Source organism: Engraulis encrasicolus, chromosome 16 (assembly GCF_034702125.1).
Source record: "Engraulis encrasicolus isolate BLACKSEA-1 chromosome 16, IST_EnEncr_1.0, whole genome shotgun sequence".
NCBI lineage: Eukaryota > Metazoa > Chordata > Actinopteri > Clupeiformes > Engraulidae > Engraulis > Engraulis encrasicolus.
Window position 1 is genome coordinate 10,749,833 of NC_085872.1, and position 16,103 is coordinate 10,765,935.

Sequence of the window (16,103 nt, forward strand, 5' to 3'; positions counted from 1 at the left end):
AGAATGTGAAATGTGTGTGAATGGCAAGATGGAGGGAAGTAGGGATGGTGAGAGATAGTGGTGTCGACAATAATCGATTTGGCAATGCATCGCAATGCGGGCAGGACAATTCAATAAATGATTGGGAAAATTATATAATGATGTGGCACATTTTTTCAAGTTTCAATTACTTCCCAGGGCATTTCCAGAGCAACTTCACTGTAAATTAAAGCACTTAAAATAATTAAAAACTGCAGGACTGATACACACAACAGCCAATTAAATGTTGTTCAGGAGCTGGTTGCTTGTATAGCCTTATGGCGGATGAAAACTTTGCCTTGCATTCAGTAGAAATGTAATGCATTGCAATGCATCGTTGAACCGGATTGAATCGAATTGTTACCTCCTGAATCGTAATTGTAATAGAATCGAATCGTAAGGGAAGTGCCCATGCACACTCCACTAGTGAGAGAGGCCTGAAAGGAGGGAGGGTAGTATCATGCCTGTTAGAGATGGTTGGGTGGACTGTTCAGTTGCTCGCATTTCACAGGAATCCCTCCGCACTCCTTTCACTTCTTTCTTATCAGTCTCGCCTGTGTTGAGTGAAGGTTCACTGACAACGTTGAACTGTTGGATTAAAAAAAGGGAAGATCATCAAGAGCCACCAAATACATGCTTTTTCACGATGAACATTTGATGATGTGAAAAAAACGATCTTTCCACCAGCTTGTCAACTTAATTAAATTAGATGTGAAATTTAATCAGAGGCTTTGTGTATGAATCCAAAGGCTTACGTTATCTCCTTGTACCATCCGGTCAACCAGGTTGTCTGCTTCAGCACTGATGGCAACGAGGTTGTCATATTCCACCTACAGTTGAAATTTGATACACATTAGGTCTTAAATTAAATGGCATATGCTAAACTAGACAGCTAATTGAATTATTCTATTCACAAGTTTGAAAGCCTGCATGAAGATGCATGAAGATGAAGAATTGTACTGTAAACTTTAAAGAGATACCGTACCATTTCTGGAAATAAACTCATTTTACACCTCCGCTTGAGTTAAGTAATTTATCTTAACCTTTTTCCTGTTCTTCCAGCTGTTTTCTGAGACTGGCAATGCAAATTCTACCTTCAAGCTAGCAATTATCATTGAATCGTATTGGTCGCTAGCTGGTCCAATAAGATTCAATGATAGTTGCTAGCTTGCAACTAGAAGTAGCCTATCATCAAAGATAATGAGTGGAAGAGAATGGGTGGAAGAACAAAAGAAAGGCAGAACTCAATTATTAAACTGCAGGGATGATGGAAAATAAGCTTACTTCCAGAAAAGGTACAGTATCCCTTTAAAGTAACAATTGTGCCAACCCACGTCATAAAACAACGTATCTCAGTAAATCAGGTTCTAGACCAAAAGGACCAAAGCTGAAACAAAATTGATGACTGTGATAATGATAATGATGACGTGTAGTCACCAGTGAAACACTGTAATAGTCACTGAAAACACTTATACAGTACTAAAATATTATTATACCACTATTGGTGTAGTGAACAGGGCCTTTAGTGATACATTACAACTTGGTCATTGCCGTTCTGGTAACAGCTTATTAATAACAGGGGCCGTGTCTCACTGGGTCAATGGCACAACACTTCTGGTGCTTTGTCCTCCAGCACAGTGCGTCAGAAACGCTCTGCCATTACACGTTTGGGATCACTGATTGTGAACCATTGCAATCCTTTAATGGCGCAACAGTTACCTGCAACTGAGGAGCGGGGCCCTGGTCCCACTCCTGGTCCCTGAACAGGAACGCCCTGTCATTGGGCTGGATGATGTCCTCCAGCACTCTGCTGATCACCGCCATGGTGGCCACATGGGAGGCTGAGGACTTGGCCAGCACGCTGGGTGAAGACTGGACCCTCTGGATACCTGGCGAGGGGCACACGGACCGCGACCCACCACTGGACTTGGGGATTTTTACCTTAGGGGCCACCTTGGAGAAGTCCGGTAGGCGATAATGCACCTGACCTTGCCCGTACTTGAGATCAGTGAATGACCTTGTCCTGACTAAGGGGGGCCTTTGGGGGGAGTCCTCTTCCTCTTTGGCTGGCTGGGGGCTGGAGCTGGGGCTCTGGCTGCGTGCTGAGCAGTGTTCCTCCTCCAGGCTGGGCTGCCTCTGCGTGCCCGGTGCCCGCTGGCTGTTCACCGACACCTCTCCAACCCGCTCGGACAGCACCGTGCGATCATCACCGCTCTCCACCTCTGCCTCTTCGACTTCCTCCTCGGCTTCACAGTGGCTGCTGTGTTTCCCTCTGGCGCTGTGGCCACAGTCGGCCGGCCCGTGACGCAAGATGTGCTGGGAGACGAGACTCACCACAGTGTCGTCCAGGCTCTCCATCAGGGAGACCTCGGGCAGCGTCTCGGCGTCGATGAGCTCAGTGGCGTTCTGCAGTTCCTCTCGTGTGAAGTGGCGCAGCAGGAGGTCTGAGATTGCGGTGCCTGCTCTCGCATGCTGAGGCTGCTTTGATGTGGCGGCAGCCTCTCCTGGCAACCCCTGAAGTGCAGCCTGCTCTTCACCACTAATGCAGGGTGCTGCGTCAGCATCTTTTGAAGGAGCAACAGCAGTAACAGCAGCAGCAGCAGCCTGTGGGTTCGGCAACTTGGCAACCGCCCTGCCAGTCTCCCCCTTCAAGTTTAAGGCACAAAGGCTATTGAAATCAGTGGCTGCTTTTCGATCTGTGTTTTTACACTCGTTGCTGTGAACGGCTTTCTCCTGTTTCTCTGAGGTCTCTCCCCGAGGGGAGCCGGGGAGACACTGGCTTGCGAGCAGGTCATCGTCATAAGGAAGGTCCTCTTGGTCTTCATCGCTGGTGTTAGCAGGATCGTCTTCATACCTCCACACACGTTTCTCCTTCAGGTTTGCTGGTGTCTGGCCCACTGGTTGGGACACGTGTGTGCCACTGTGTCTAATGCCACTGCTGCCACTCTCCGACTCTCCACTGGTCGAAGTGACACTGGATTCAGTGGCTTCGTCTTCTACCTCGGTTGAACTGTCCAGCTCTGAGTTTTCTTAAATAAGAAAGGGGAGACGTTAAGAAGTGTTATTATACATTTGTCGTTTAGACAAGCCAGTTGTAGCAGTAAGACTATTGTGAAGATGATGATTTAAAGAAAATATTAATCACCATTTTTATCTGCGTCATTAGACATATTTTTGCTGTTCTAAATATGTTTCAATATTGCTTACTTTTTGCACACACACACACACACACACACACACACACACACACACACACACACACACACACACACACACACACACACACACACACACACAGTTTAATAATTGTATTTGGATCTCATCAGTAGGGCAGCATTACAGATCCAAATAGTGGAGGAAGCAATGCAGTCTGTAAGGACTGATTGAGTCCTATGCATTACATTACACTTGTGTAAAATAAAAGGCCATACACACACACACACACACACACACACACACACACACACACACACACACACACACACACACACACACACACACACACACACACACACACACACACACACACACATTACTGGTAAGATAATGTGGTTGTGTGCATATAGTATTGGTAAGATAATGTGGTTGTGCACAGTGCAATTCTTTGGCATATTTATTGCTTTAAGCATTGAGAAGGGCATGGACAAGCGGTTAGGGAGTTGAGCATAACTTAGCTCAGGGTCACCAGCAGGTCGATGGGGGAAGTGAATAACCTGTGCTCTCCCCGTATGACATCCTGCTGCACTGCTCACCCCATCCTCCATTCTCCATGACATGCCCTAAACCCATTGTGCCTCTTCCCTGCACTTCTCTCTTGGCACTTGCCGGGCTGCCCCTTTGCATGGGTGAGGCATATTTGTTGTGTGTACTACTGTGTGCGTTATCTCAACGGCAATGACACTAGTTTCCCAGTGGGACTTTCACTTCATTCTACTAATCCTGAATAAGTCAAGGCTTTGGCCTAAATCCATATCATGACACACTTGATAGTGTGTAGTGTCTCTTGTTAGTATCGACACTGCCCCATTGAGATATGACACAAGTATCGTGAAAAGGTCACCAGAGAACTGAAAAGCATAACAAGGGGGGGAATATAGTACATTGTAGACCTCCAGTGTGACTAGTGACAGAGATGGCAAAACGGCCTTATGCTTTTAGTATGTAAAACACTGCAACAGTAACCTGGGGGCAATTTAGTATCTTTACTTCATAAAGTAACTTCCTTTACTGTAAGGACATCATCATAGTGTATCACTCCCCATGTGGTGCTGCAAGTTTTCTTTATCACTGGACTGCACAAATACACACATCCACAGATACACAAAGCATCTTACCACTGATGTTCAGGCTTGCATCTGATGCTGGTGAGTCTTGATTGAGACAAATGGTGAACGAGCCTGGTTGTAGGTCGCTTAAATGAAGACTGTCATTGTCACTCAGGTCGACGATTATACTCTGCTGAATGCACCTCTCCCACAACACTGACAGTGGCCTTTCCTCTTCAGCCTCAGCCTCGTCATCCAGGTTGTCGGCAGATCCATCCATGCTCTCACCTTAGGCACTGCTTTATGTTTTCGCCCTTTATGTTGCTTGCAACAATGTCGTGAGGTTCAACTCCTTGACTATTCATGTCTAGGCAACAAGAAAGAGTAAACAATATCACTAGGTAATAGTGCCAACAACACAGCCTGTGGGTTGCTGTTAGGTTCATAAAAGTCTGCAGTGGATTGAAATGTGACAGTGTCAAACAAGCTAGTACACTACTGCCAGTCTTTAAATAAGGATCATTTGACATGCATACCGTATGTTCAGGTCTCTTAGGTCATGCTTGGGCTTGGCAAAGTAATATTACAGTCAGACAATTCTCGAAAACTTTGCCATATGCTTTCATCTTCAGAGAGACATTGCGATTAGGGAAAAAAACACCACTATCGCAGGACTACGACAAGCATAAAGAGCAACCGAATGCGAAGCCATTGATGCTATCGCCAGAAAATTCACGTACGTGTAGCAACTTACAGTTAACAAAGCTCCATCCTTTTTCTGCCAGGATATGTCCTTCAGATCTACTCCATACACACATTTCAAGTGAGGTGACCAAGTACCTCGGCATTATAATAGTTCTAAGTTACATGCGTCTCAAACTACAAGTGAATGTCCCTACTATTACCTCCATCAATAATGTAGTGACAACCTGCTGCATCGCTGAACGTCTGGACGCGACACAAGATAGGCAAAGGTGTCCCAGAGAGGAGTTTGGTTGCTTAGGTAACGACGCCACCATTTTTCTGCATGCCATTTTGAACACATGGACATAAAATTCATTGCTAACAAAAACTGCATTTCACATTTTTATTATAAAGAGTTATCAGACTTTCTTTATTACTAGCCGCCCATGCATGCAGTACTTAATTTTCAGTTTTCTTCTGCCATTGAAAGATAGTGTATTCAAATTTGATTGGTCAAAGGAGAGTTATTTTAGGGCGTGGCTATCTTTGAATTACTCGATCCGATTGGCTGGTGGTACAACAACAGAACTCTTCACTTTGCCCTCCTCATGATAGGCTAACGTAAGGTTACGTTGGTCTAGTTTTTTAATCGTAGTGTAGCAAGAAGTTTATGAAATTGAGAATCGGTTAGTTTGGAAGAAATTACCTACCGGTACAATAGTAATTGCTAAGTAACCGAAGTGTTTAGACCGGTGGCGTGGAGTTGTTGAAACACAAGTGAGTTGTTCAAGAGTGAAATGTGTAGCTCTACCATCTTGTGGAATTTATGACTTTGAAATACATCGTGAGAAGCATCTGGGAAGTGTATTTTAACGTTTACGCCTGGTAAGTGTCATGGCATAGTGGCAATACGCATTTTGTCTGTATGCTTGGGTACACAAGGAGTAGACTCAACCCGTTTTTAGCTTCAGTATGTCGGAGACAACTGCCAAAGAAGTAGAGTATAGTTGCTGCGGTGTAACTTCCTTTAGCTGGGGACTCGGGTGTCATCAGCTGAGTAGAAACATCCATTCAATAGTAGACAATAGGTAACTGAGGGGTTCACTTGTCCAAAGAACATTTTATGGCTTGCTTCTGTCAAAAAAACGATTTACCGTTACAATTTCCATCTGATGTGGCCATAAAACGTGTTTCACATGAGCCAAGACTTTTAAAATAAACACGGAATAACGTAATGTAATTTGAAAATCGGTTTAGACTCTAGGACGAGAAAATAACCATCCATTATTTTGTGAATGTAGACATATTCAATAGCTTCACATTGTTATCGCTTGTAAGTTCATCTGTCATCTTGCTCGTGTTTCTTTAGTGTCAGTATGGCCAGTCTGCATAATGCAGTCGGATCCTGTATGTTTCCTGATGTTGCCTAATGTTGCTTATCAGCAACTTACCACCCTCTGTCAGTTTGGCCAGCCTAATGTACTTTTTCTTCATTTAGGTCTTTAGAACTCTCAAGCTGCATTACTTTAGGTAAGTAGAATGTTTTGTATCATGTGAGCATTGCTTTTCCGAGACCAAAAATTCTGGAGCTCTATGTTGTAGAATTTTTGATGGTAGTGCTGGAGCTCTATCTTTGACCAAGACCCTTCTCAGCATTCTTGTTGAACACCACGACCCTGATTATTGACTGGTTGCACAAATAGGCTACTACTTTGGTGGTGGGGAGGCTTTTGCATTGCCAGTGACTTGTTCTCAGGGGCCCTCTTTCTAATAATAATCATGGTGGTCAGATAAAATACTCTTAATGATAAGGTCTCCTTAAAAGCAATGGCCACAAAACTGTTTGGTGTGGATCGCACGGTACATTCACATTGCTTTCACAAACCCTCTGCCTGATATCACTCTACTGTACAGTTTAAAAATCCAGAATGATAACTTCATCTACTGGCTCGTTGGCAGAAGTGGCAAGTCAGTGATGATGGAGTACAGTAGTTGGCTTAATCCTCATCAAAAGAAGATATCACAACTAAGGCACTACATCTCATGTATGAAACCTTACTGCAAGACACCCATTGGTATGTTTTACCCACTGTATTAAATTAAAGCAACACTAAGTCGTTTTGTGAGTTTTAAATAATGTTTAGTTCCCGTGGTCCTGTACGACTGCACTGCCCACACTAATATGAGTTCAGAGCAGTGGACTCTGCCACTCGATGTCTGTCTGCTACTCAGTGTTTGTTTTTCTGTGAGAAACACTTCCACCTCAAACCTGTTGGGGACTCGAGATGAAAACTACTTTGTGTTGCTTTAACTCAGGGTTTGGAAACCTTTTTCACTCGAGGGGCAACTTCAAATTTTAGAAATTCAACCAAGGGCCGTTCAAAGAACACAGACCAGGATTTCCCCAGGCTGCACTTTAGGCCCATACTGAAGGCGTTCACCTGGACAACAGACCCAACCTTTACTAGGTTTCCTGAAAATATAACTTAATTCTATTGCAAATGTAATTTCTAACATTTGTTTTACAAAACATGTCATATGTCAAGTGAAACTGTTGGGGCTGGTTAAGAAGACTCCCTCAAGAGCCGCAAACGGCCCTCGAGACACAAGTTAACCAGCTTTGTGACTACACAATGTGGTACTTTACTGATCATTCATGATCTAAGACACCTTTTATTATTTGCCTTATTCAGACATTTTAGAATGGACTGAGCTACCATATAATTGCTACTAGCTCTGCTTTTTGGCAATAAAATATTGTAAGTCTTGAGACAGATGTGAGACAGACCCCAGATGCAGATTTATTTATTTTCATTTAGTTTATTTAGATTTATTATTAGTCTCATTTTATTTCTCACTACCACGCTAACCTGTTGTACGCTAGGGGCTGTTGTTGGCTTTGGAACCGCAAGGTTGTGGCGGTTAGTCACCTCGCTGGATTCATGTCCCGTCTTGCTGGGGCCAATGAGCTCACTGGATTCATTTGGGTGGCTGTATTCCTGACAAAACTACCTCAGCCAGTTTATAATCTCCCTTTGTTACACTACTCTTGTCATTTTCCCCTTGCTGTTGGTTCACTGGGTGTGTGCTTGCTCACCTGCGCCTTATTCAGCCTGAATAAACAGCATCCGGTTTGCTTCTGCTTATGGTGGGTGTAATGGGGACGGGATAACCTGCTAGCTAATACAATAATGCTGCAACCTGCTGGGGAGCTCAGTATTGGTCACTCAATGCAGGTCTAGGAGCTTGTCCATTACAAATGCATACTCTTGTGGTATTACCCATCTGCACCCATTCTGCATCCACAGTAACGCACAGGTAGGCTGAACAACCTTTTCATTTTTAAACATTGTAGCATACACTTTACATGCTGCCAGGAAAAAAAGTTCTGTAATTCCTGCTTCATGTGTGCATATACTTTAGTACTTTATGGGTGTGTCCCTGTTCGGCTCGGCACTGCACAGACTCAGAGATTGACTCGTTCTCTTTCTCTCTATGTGTCTCTTTCACTGCAGGCTGTCTATAGGCCTTCCATGTGGTATTAATTATGAACCATGACATTATTGGCTGTACTCTCTATTTCGTTTTTTCCCCCCAAGATTTTTATCCCTGCCAGCCAGCCGGCTGCAGAGGTGCATTGGGGCTCTGTAGACAAGACGATGAAGCTTTACTGTGGATTAGGACAGGGATTCCCAAACTTTGGATTCCCAAACTTTACCATGACGAGGCCCCCCATATACCGGTAGATTCCTGTCAAGGCCCCCCTTACATGGGTCAACTCGTCCCACACTATTTTTTTCTTTGCACCCCCTTTCACAACCATAGTCTATGTCTGTGAGTCAGTGCCCCACAGGGATATACCATCAAATAATAATTATAATAGTGGTAATATTCAGAGATGCAGTAGGTTATACAGTTATTACAATATAGTTCTTGCCATAGCTAAAGGCAATATTGTTTAGCTTATGTTTGGTTTATTTTGGAATGTTAAGTTATTCATTTTATTCAATTATTTGTTTAGTTTTTCCTGCCAACCTGCCATGACCCCCCCGGCCCCCACTTTGAAAACCACTGGATTAGGCTGCTCATGACTCATCAGTCTAACCTTTTTAATGTCAAGCTGTAATGAGCTATTTAAACTGTGTAACTGTGTACTGTGACAAAGTAGATCCAGTGTGAGGATACTCTTTTCATTGACTTGGTACATAAAAAAGATAAAATCAATTGCTTTCATATTGGTATGGGCTGTCAGTCTGATTAGTACAAATGTAATTTTAGATCGCCTGGGCTAGGCCTAGTTCTAGTTCTATTTGTTTGAGAAGGTGATGTATGCAAAAAAAGTTTTGTCTTTTTTAACACCTCTACTATACAGTACGTGGTTTGAAAGTGCAAAGCCCTGTCCTTAGTAGCTGAAAAAGTATCCTTGCTCTATTTACTTGATTCACTTGCTCACTCCCCTCCCCTAATCCTGCAGCATGCTCCCATTTCTTGTGGCTAGAACAATAGTTGCTTTATAGTGCCCACCATTAGACCATTAGGCCATTAGGCGCGGGTTATATGGTGGAAATATTGAGATGTGGCAAACAAGCCATAGATGCACTTTCACTGCTTCCCCTCCGTGGACTTATCTCATGCCTAGATACACACTACACAGTCAGGATTCTGACACACACACACACACACACACACACACACACACACACACACACACACACACACACACACACACACACACGTGCACACGCATACACACGCACACGCACACACACGCACACACACACTCACACTCACTCACTGTACGCACACACACACACACACGCACACACACATTCTCACAGAGCTGGCTCCATTGGCTTTGCTTGTGCACACTGCTTGGTGGGTGTTGCCATGGCGTAAGGCACTCAGAAAGAGGCTTCAAACACAGCATGTTGTGTTCTCTTCACAGAGAGAGCCGTGGAAGAGAGACAGAAAAAAGCACACTAAACACACAGCGCAGCTAAAGACGCAGGAGTGTGAAGAATCGCCACTCTTTTAGTCATCATCCCTCAGGCCGCCCGCGCGGGGTTTCCGGCGGGCACAATCTCCGAAACCACTGGAGGATACATCTGTACGCAACAGGGAATATTAGAGCACCATCTTGTCACTTTCTACGCAAGAAAAAAAAGTTATCCAATGTTACCTGGGCCGGACCAGCCAGAAGTCCTCTTTTCCCATGTCTTTTTTCCACGTCTCCTCCTCCCTTTGCCAAATGTCTGATCATTTTTTGGGACTTTCTCCGGGATATCCGCCCTTGTTTTGCACTTCAATGGAGGCCAATGGCTCTATGCTTAGCATGCGAAGTGAGGACCAGTCCTCTCACATCCGCTACAGGTAGGCATGCAGCTCTTGTCATCATTATTACTGTAGTAGTGTGAGTTTTTATCAAGCCAAATCAAACCAGTGATCTAATGGCACTTTGATTTCACACAAATCACTCATAACAGCGTTGTTCTTCCCTGACAGGGATTCTATCATGCTTGAGGCCAGTTTAGCCATAAAGTAACGGGGAGAATTTTGTTCAACTTGACCTGAACCTGAGAAAAGTCTGAGTCAGCTGTACTTGATATCCATGGTTACAGTCGCCTGTTGTGTCGTCCTGTGTAACTGCTGTGATGGGGCTGTGCCAGGTGCTGGTCTGCGGGGCATCATGATCACGCAGGGGTCCCTCTCCCCACTCCCCCCTCCATTTTTAATGCCCCACTTAAATATTTATGATTTATTTCATTTTTCTGTTCTTTTTTCCAAGCCCACTCCTGTCTGTATTCTAATGCGAACATCTGTTCTTCAGTCTCAACATTAATAAGGCCTGGGTTATTTAAGCAGGAGATCAAATTGGCAGTCTGATTCAAAGGGCTGTCAATGAGAGATTGTATTTATTCAATACATTATTCATACCTCTCCTAACAAAAAGAAGCCCCTTCTCAATAGTTTTTGTAGCTGTAAGATAAATTAATTGAGTTGTCAGACAATGTATTTGGCTTGATCAATGATGAGGTGGTATTTAGTGATGCACAGGTGTTTCAAAGCATCATTGTAAATGTTGTTTATATTATTCAGGTAGTCATGTTCAGAAACATGTCTGCAACATGCAGCCTAATGATTTGATTTCCCTAATTAATCATCTGACAATTCTGCTTATTCATGTTTATTCATCTATAAGAATGATCTGGCCACTGCTTATGATGATAACTCTTGTTTTTAACCTGGCCTACAACCAATGTGCTGATTTAAATTGAATTAGATAAGATGTTATTGCCTATACCATATTTAGGGATATTTCAAGTCTTTTTCTATTCTCTCTTAAGTCAGAAAGATGTACTACAACAGTTGTTTATAAGCGAAAGTACAACATTGTCTGCGAAGACACTTTTTACAGTCAATAGGAGAGCGATAGCGGTAGAGAGGGAGAGACAGAGACTGTGGTAATCACAGGTGACTGGGCCAGTGGACGGGGACAGATTAGATTATCCCCCGAAACGCTGACGGGCAGCTCAGCCCTCCCCAATCCCTCCACTGCCCTATCACCAACAACCGCTCTGCCCTCTGAAGGTCAACGCAGGGCTAAAACCCCAATAAGCAGGCAACAGAACAGACCCCCCGGCCTCACGTCGACTCACTTTAAGCACCACAGGTTTTGTGTCGGTCAGGCCAGCCATGCTTCCGTGTGCAGTTAGCCACGCTCTCAAGAATGCTTGCAATCCGTTTGAAGAAGAACATGGTTGAGCTGAGTTGAGTTGCGTTGAGTTGGTTGGCGATATGTAGTAGAGCGGAGAGATGCTGCAGAAAGCCTAGGTATGCCTCTGCAAGGGTGCCGTCGGGCCGGAGAGTGGTCTCGCTGGAAGCATCCGCTCCGCTCGCTGCCTTCAGGGAAACGTGGGCAGACCTGATCCGGTGTAGATGCCTCTGAGGTGGCCAAACTGGTGTAGTTGTGTCAAGCCAGAGCCACAGGACAGCAGGTAGGGGCCTATAGCTTTGATACATGATGTTAAACTACTAGGGCTGTAACGATACACTCAACTCAGAATTCAGTTCGTATCACAATTTTTGACCTACGGTTCAATGCACCCTGCGATTTCACATTTGCCAGCATTATAAAATAAAATCAAGAAAGTTTAAATGTAATAATGATGATGATTTGAAGCTTGGAAGCACTATCACTTCATATCATGTGGTTGTTTTCTAGTCTGATGGGTAACAAAACTTTGAAAGAGCATATCCGGATTCTGCCTCCTTGTATCATTCGTGATACAGTATGGTGACTGATGTGTATCGGGATTTCTTGGTTCGATACAGTATCGTTACAGCCTTATTAACTACACTTAGCCGATGCTGTTATCCAAAGCGACTCAGTTATTTATTACAGGGTATTGGGTACAGTCCCTGGAGCAATGTGGAGTTAGGTGCCTTGCTCAAGGGCACTTTGGCCATGGGTGCAGGTGTAGGGAGAGTTAAAAGTGGGATTCAAACCTGCAACCCACTGATGTGAAGACCCTTTCTCTAATCATGCATTATGCACATGTAATGTAGAAGAAGGAATTGGCAGGGGTAATGTCTTTTTTATCTTTTATTTTGCTAGTTGTTGTCTTTTTCACCTTGTGACAGTGGGTCAGTGTGTTTTGATGATTTTACATCAGAAATGGCATTAGATTTTATTCTCCTCTGTAGCCCCTTACCAGGCACCGTCCCACACTGGGATGTTGTAATAGTCACTGAAAAAAACTGAACTACCTTAGTACTACACCACTATGACAGTGCGCAGGGCCTTTAGTAATACATTACAACGACTTTGTCATTGCCATTCTGGTAACCGCTAATGTATAACAGTGGTAGTGTCGGTAGCGGATCATGAAGTCAATGGTTTGTGCAGCATGCTGTCTCAAAGCATCAACTACCAGCCCAGATTTTTTTTACAACTGTAGTCAGTGTTCACTTCCCTGGCAGCTCTTGGGAGAGAGGGGTTATTGGATAGTATGGATACCACTTTGAATTTCATTGTGGAGACTGAGCGTTTTCAAAATGGGACCCAGGGCTGTCAGTTAGGTTTCTTATCAGTTGCCAGCTTTCAAGTTTTAGACTTTGCAAAATTTCAGTCCATCCTCCATGGTGACAGCCATAAGATTACGTACATTCTGTGAGGGGCCTGCAAGGTGATTTAAGGCTGCACAGAGTTAATTCTGGAAGCATTATACACGTAGGCCGTAGTAGACATTTCTAAAATAAAAAGAAAATGAAGAGAGTTGCCCTCTGAACACACTGGCCAATCAACTGAAATGTCTCTCCAGGTTCCAGTGGAAGGTGCAATCACCCTACCCTTTTATTTGCAGAAAAATAAATAAATAGATGCATTCCACACATCTCCCTTTGACACACCCACACACAAAGTTTTGTTTTTAGATCTGCTGAGCTGGTGGTTGGGGTTTTGGATGCTTTAATTAGTTGAGGAATTCGGCGTGCTGGCCCGGCCTCCAGACGACTATGGCACTGGCGAATGGTGAGCAGTCGCAGTGGCGGAGGCGTCAAGGCACAGAAGCGCTTCCTTTGGCCCCCTCAGAAAACACTAGCCTATCATTTTGGGTCTCGCCCACTCATCTCCACAGGAAGCATGCAAGTCTAGATTGTGAAGGAAGGAGGGAGATGGAGAAACAACTGCATAACAACTGCAGTGTATTCACTTACTCGCTGTGATTACCAGGAACTGTTGTTTTTAAGTACACTAGCCTGCTCTCTCTCAGGGTGTGGTTCGAGTTAAAATACTGAAGTTACAGGAAGGAGAAGTGGCGATCCATGTGGTTGTGCTTTTTGGAAGTAGCCCTTCTTGAGTCATGGCCAGCATTGCCTGCCAACATGACAAATGGACCTGACGCTTGAACTCAAAGCAGCATTGCCAAACCTCACTGAGTGGCTTCAGGGCCTGTAAATATAAATGAACTGTATGTGTCGTAAATGTTGAGCCAAAGCCAAATAATGATTCTCTCTGTGCTGTTATGAAAACAGACTGATGTCATAAATGGGCGTTTGTGAGCTTGTGATTAAACCTGTGTAAAAGTATGGATGATTGTGCAGTCGAAAATCAAATTGTCGTCTCATGTTTAGTGTATATAAATGTATATAGGTCTAGAAGCTGCAATTCGTTTGTGAAAAATCATTGCCTTGTTTATTTCCTGATTTCTGTGATTAACGTTCTCTGAATAGCCTGCGACTTGGCATTGCAATTCAACCAAGAGGCTGGCGTTGCCAGGCGACACTAGAACTCAAAATATTCCTCCATTCATGTATCCTCCACTCCAGAATTACATTACAGTGCTGTGTATGGATGGATGTGTAGTAGGGGACTTGTGCGTCTACTGCTTAACCTGACGTAGCCCATACCACTGACCTCAGCCTGCTTTACCCCCTCCACACACCCCAACGACACACGTTCTCTACAGCAAAGAATGCTGCCACTCCGGCTGCATATCCAAGTGTTCATGTTCAAGTTCAAGTTCGGGGCTTACAGTCTTGTTGTTTTGTCTTTGGACAATGGCCCCCGTCCTCGTTGAATTTTGACCAGTAAGTTAGAGTAGCCTGATTCATCATCAGTTCAGTTTCAGTTGATTAGGGACCATGTAGAATTAAAACCTAAGTGTTGCAAATTCATGCATGGCACCATGTTAGCCTCAGGTTAATTTACATATGCAGTCCCTAGCAGGACATGAAACATTTAAAACGTATGAACATGCAAATGAATACAGTAAACAAATCACTCATTGCTTGTCCCAAGTTAACTGCTTTTAAATGTGAACTAAAGTGGTGCAATCCTGACTTGACAGTGTGATCCGGCCTGCGAAGATAACTGCGACAGTATGGCAAAAAGTGTCAGGAAATTCCAGAGAAAACTCGTCTGCCTTGCCTATTTGTGTCCGCTTTTGACATTGACATTTGTCACTCAGACTAAATCATAAAAGCCTACTTTAAGATGAAGACAAAGCCAATCATTGTTTTAGTTTGTGGGGGTGTCTTGTTGTTGATGATGTGTACTGTTTTCTACATAACATCCTGGAATACAGTTGTGTTGCGGTTTTCAATTTCTTGGGTTGAACTGCTGCTATCTGTCATGTCTCTGTTGTAGCAGTTTATACGTAGGTGTGTTGGTGACATGCATCTCAATCTCCAGATAGAGTTGCAGCTGTAGTGTGTTATGAAAGTGAAAGCCCAACTGGGACACTCCAACTCCCATTGTCATTGTGACACAGCACACAAGTGCACGCTGCATACGGTACAAGGAAACTGCATTTATGCCTCACACCCATGCAAGGCGACCGAAAGGGAGCAGTGCGGCGGGACAGTAATATGCACTGTGTCACTATCCCGGGATAGAGTTGTGCTGGTGTAATGGATTGGAGATTGGATTTGTAGTTCATTGTTGACATGACATGCGTCTACTATGTGTTTCATGACAGAGAGACATGTACCGTATCTGTGTCTGTCCCAACCAGAGAGAGAGAGAGAGAGAGAGAGAGAGAATTTGTCCAAGTGTCACAGAGATCTGCGTGACTGTGTTGTTCACACTCATCTCTGGGTCATTTCACGTGAAATCAGACACTTTGGGACCCGACCGACCCGGATTTCGATCATACTTGGTGTGCCTTTTCAGTAGCAAGGTAGCACCCCAGAACTGCATTGGTTTGAATCTGACACTAATATTAAGGGAGAAACAGACTAGGAAAGGTTCACATGTGAGGGTAGGACACTATACATTCAGCCTTGAATATATCAGTCAGTGTTAGTCACAAAAAGATGCCTGTGGTGTTGTTTGAAAGCTCTTTTCTGGCTCTACATATTACACAATCACCTTGGAATACAACTACTCTCAGAATATGAATTATGATAAATTGAAAAATTAAAAATTGAATATCTAAAAAACTCATATTTTAAAATGGCCAGTTCCTTGTCGAAACGTAGCCGGCAATGTCATGAGCAGCACCTAAAATGCTGGTGTTCGGTTTGTTATTCATTTCAGAGAGAATTTGACTCACAAATATGGCGTCATACAGACCACTTACTAATAATATGGTAATACCATAGTAGCATCACATGACAAAACAAAAACAAAACAAA

General features: G+C 43.8%; 2 protein-coding genes across 4 annotated transcripts in view; one reads left to right on the forward strand and one right to left on the reverse strand.

The window, feature by feature from the left end:
* The window catches only part of LOC134465974 (microtubule organization protein AKNA-like), a 28,797-nt gene extending 24,234 nt beyond the window's left edge, over positions 1-4,563 (reverse strand). The window contains exons 1-4 of the mRNA XM_063219872.1: positions 4,353-4,563; positions 1,738-3,047; positions 774-848; positions 483-606 (exon numbers count right to left, since the gene is read on the reverse strand). Of these exons, the coding sequence (XP_063075942.1) occupies positions 483-606; positions 774-848; positions 1,738-3,047; positions 4,353-4,563 (1,720 nt within the window). The remainder of the gene's footprint in view (positions 1-482; positions 607-773; positions 849-1,737; positions 3,048-4,352) is intronic.
* Positions 4,564-5,578: 1,015 nt separating this feature from the next.
* Positions 5,579-16,103, forward strand: part of gpsm2 (G protein signaling modulator 2) — a 30,464-nt gene continuing 19,939 nt past the window's right edge. The window contains exons 1-3 of one of the 3 annotated variants that reach the window (XM_063218583.1): positions 5,579-5,852; positions 6,466-6,497; positions 9,913-10,337. In XM_063218583.1, the coding sequence (XP_063074653.1) occupies positions 10,180-10,337 (158 nt within the window). In that variant the 5' untranslated portion in view covers positions 5,579-5,852; positions 6,466-6,497; positions 9,913-10,179. The other 2 variants (XM_063218585.1, XM_063218584.1) reach the window with 2 other exon arrangements.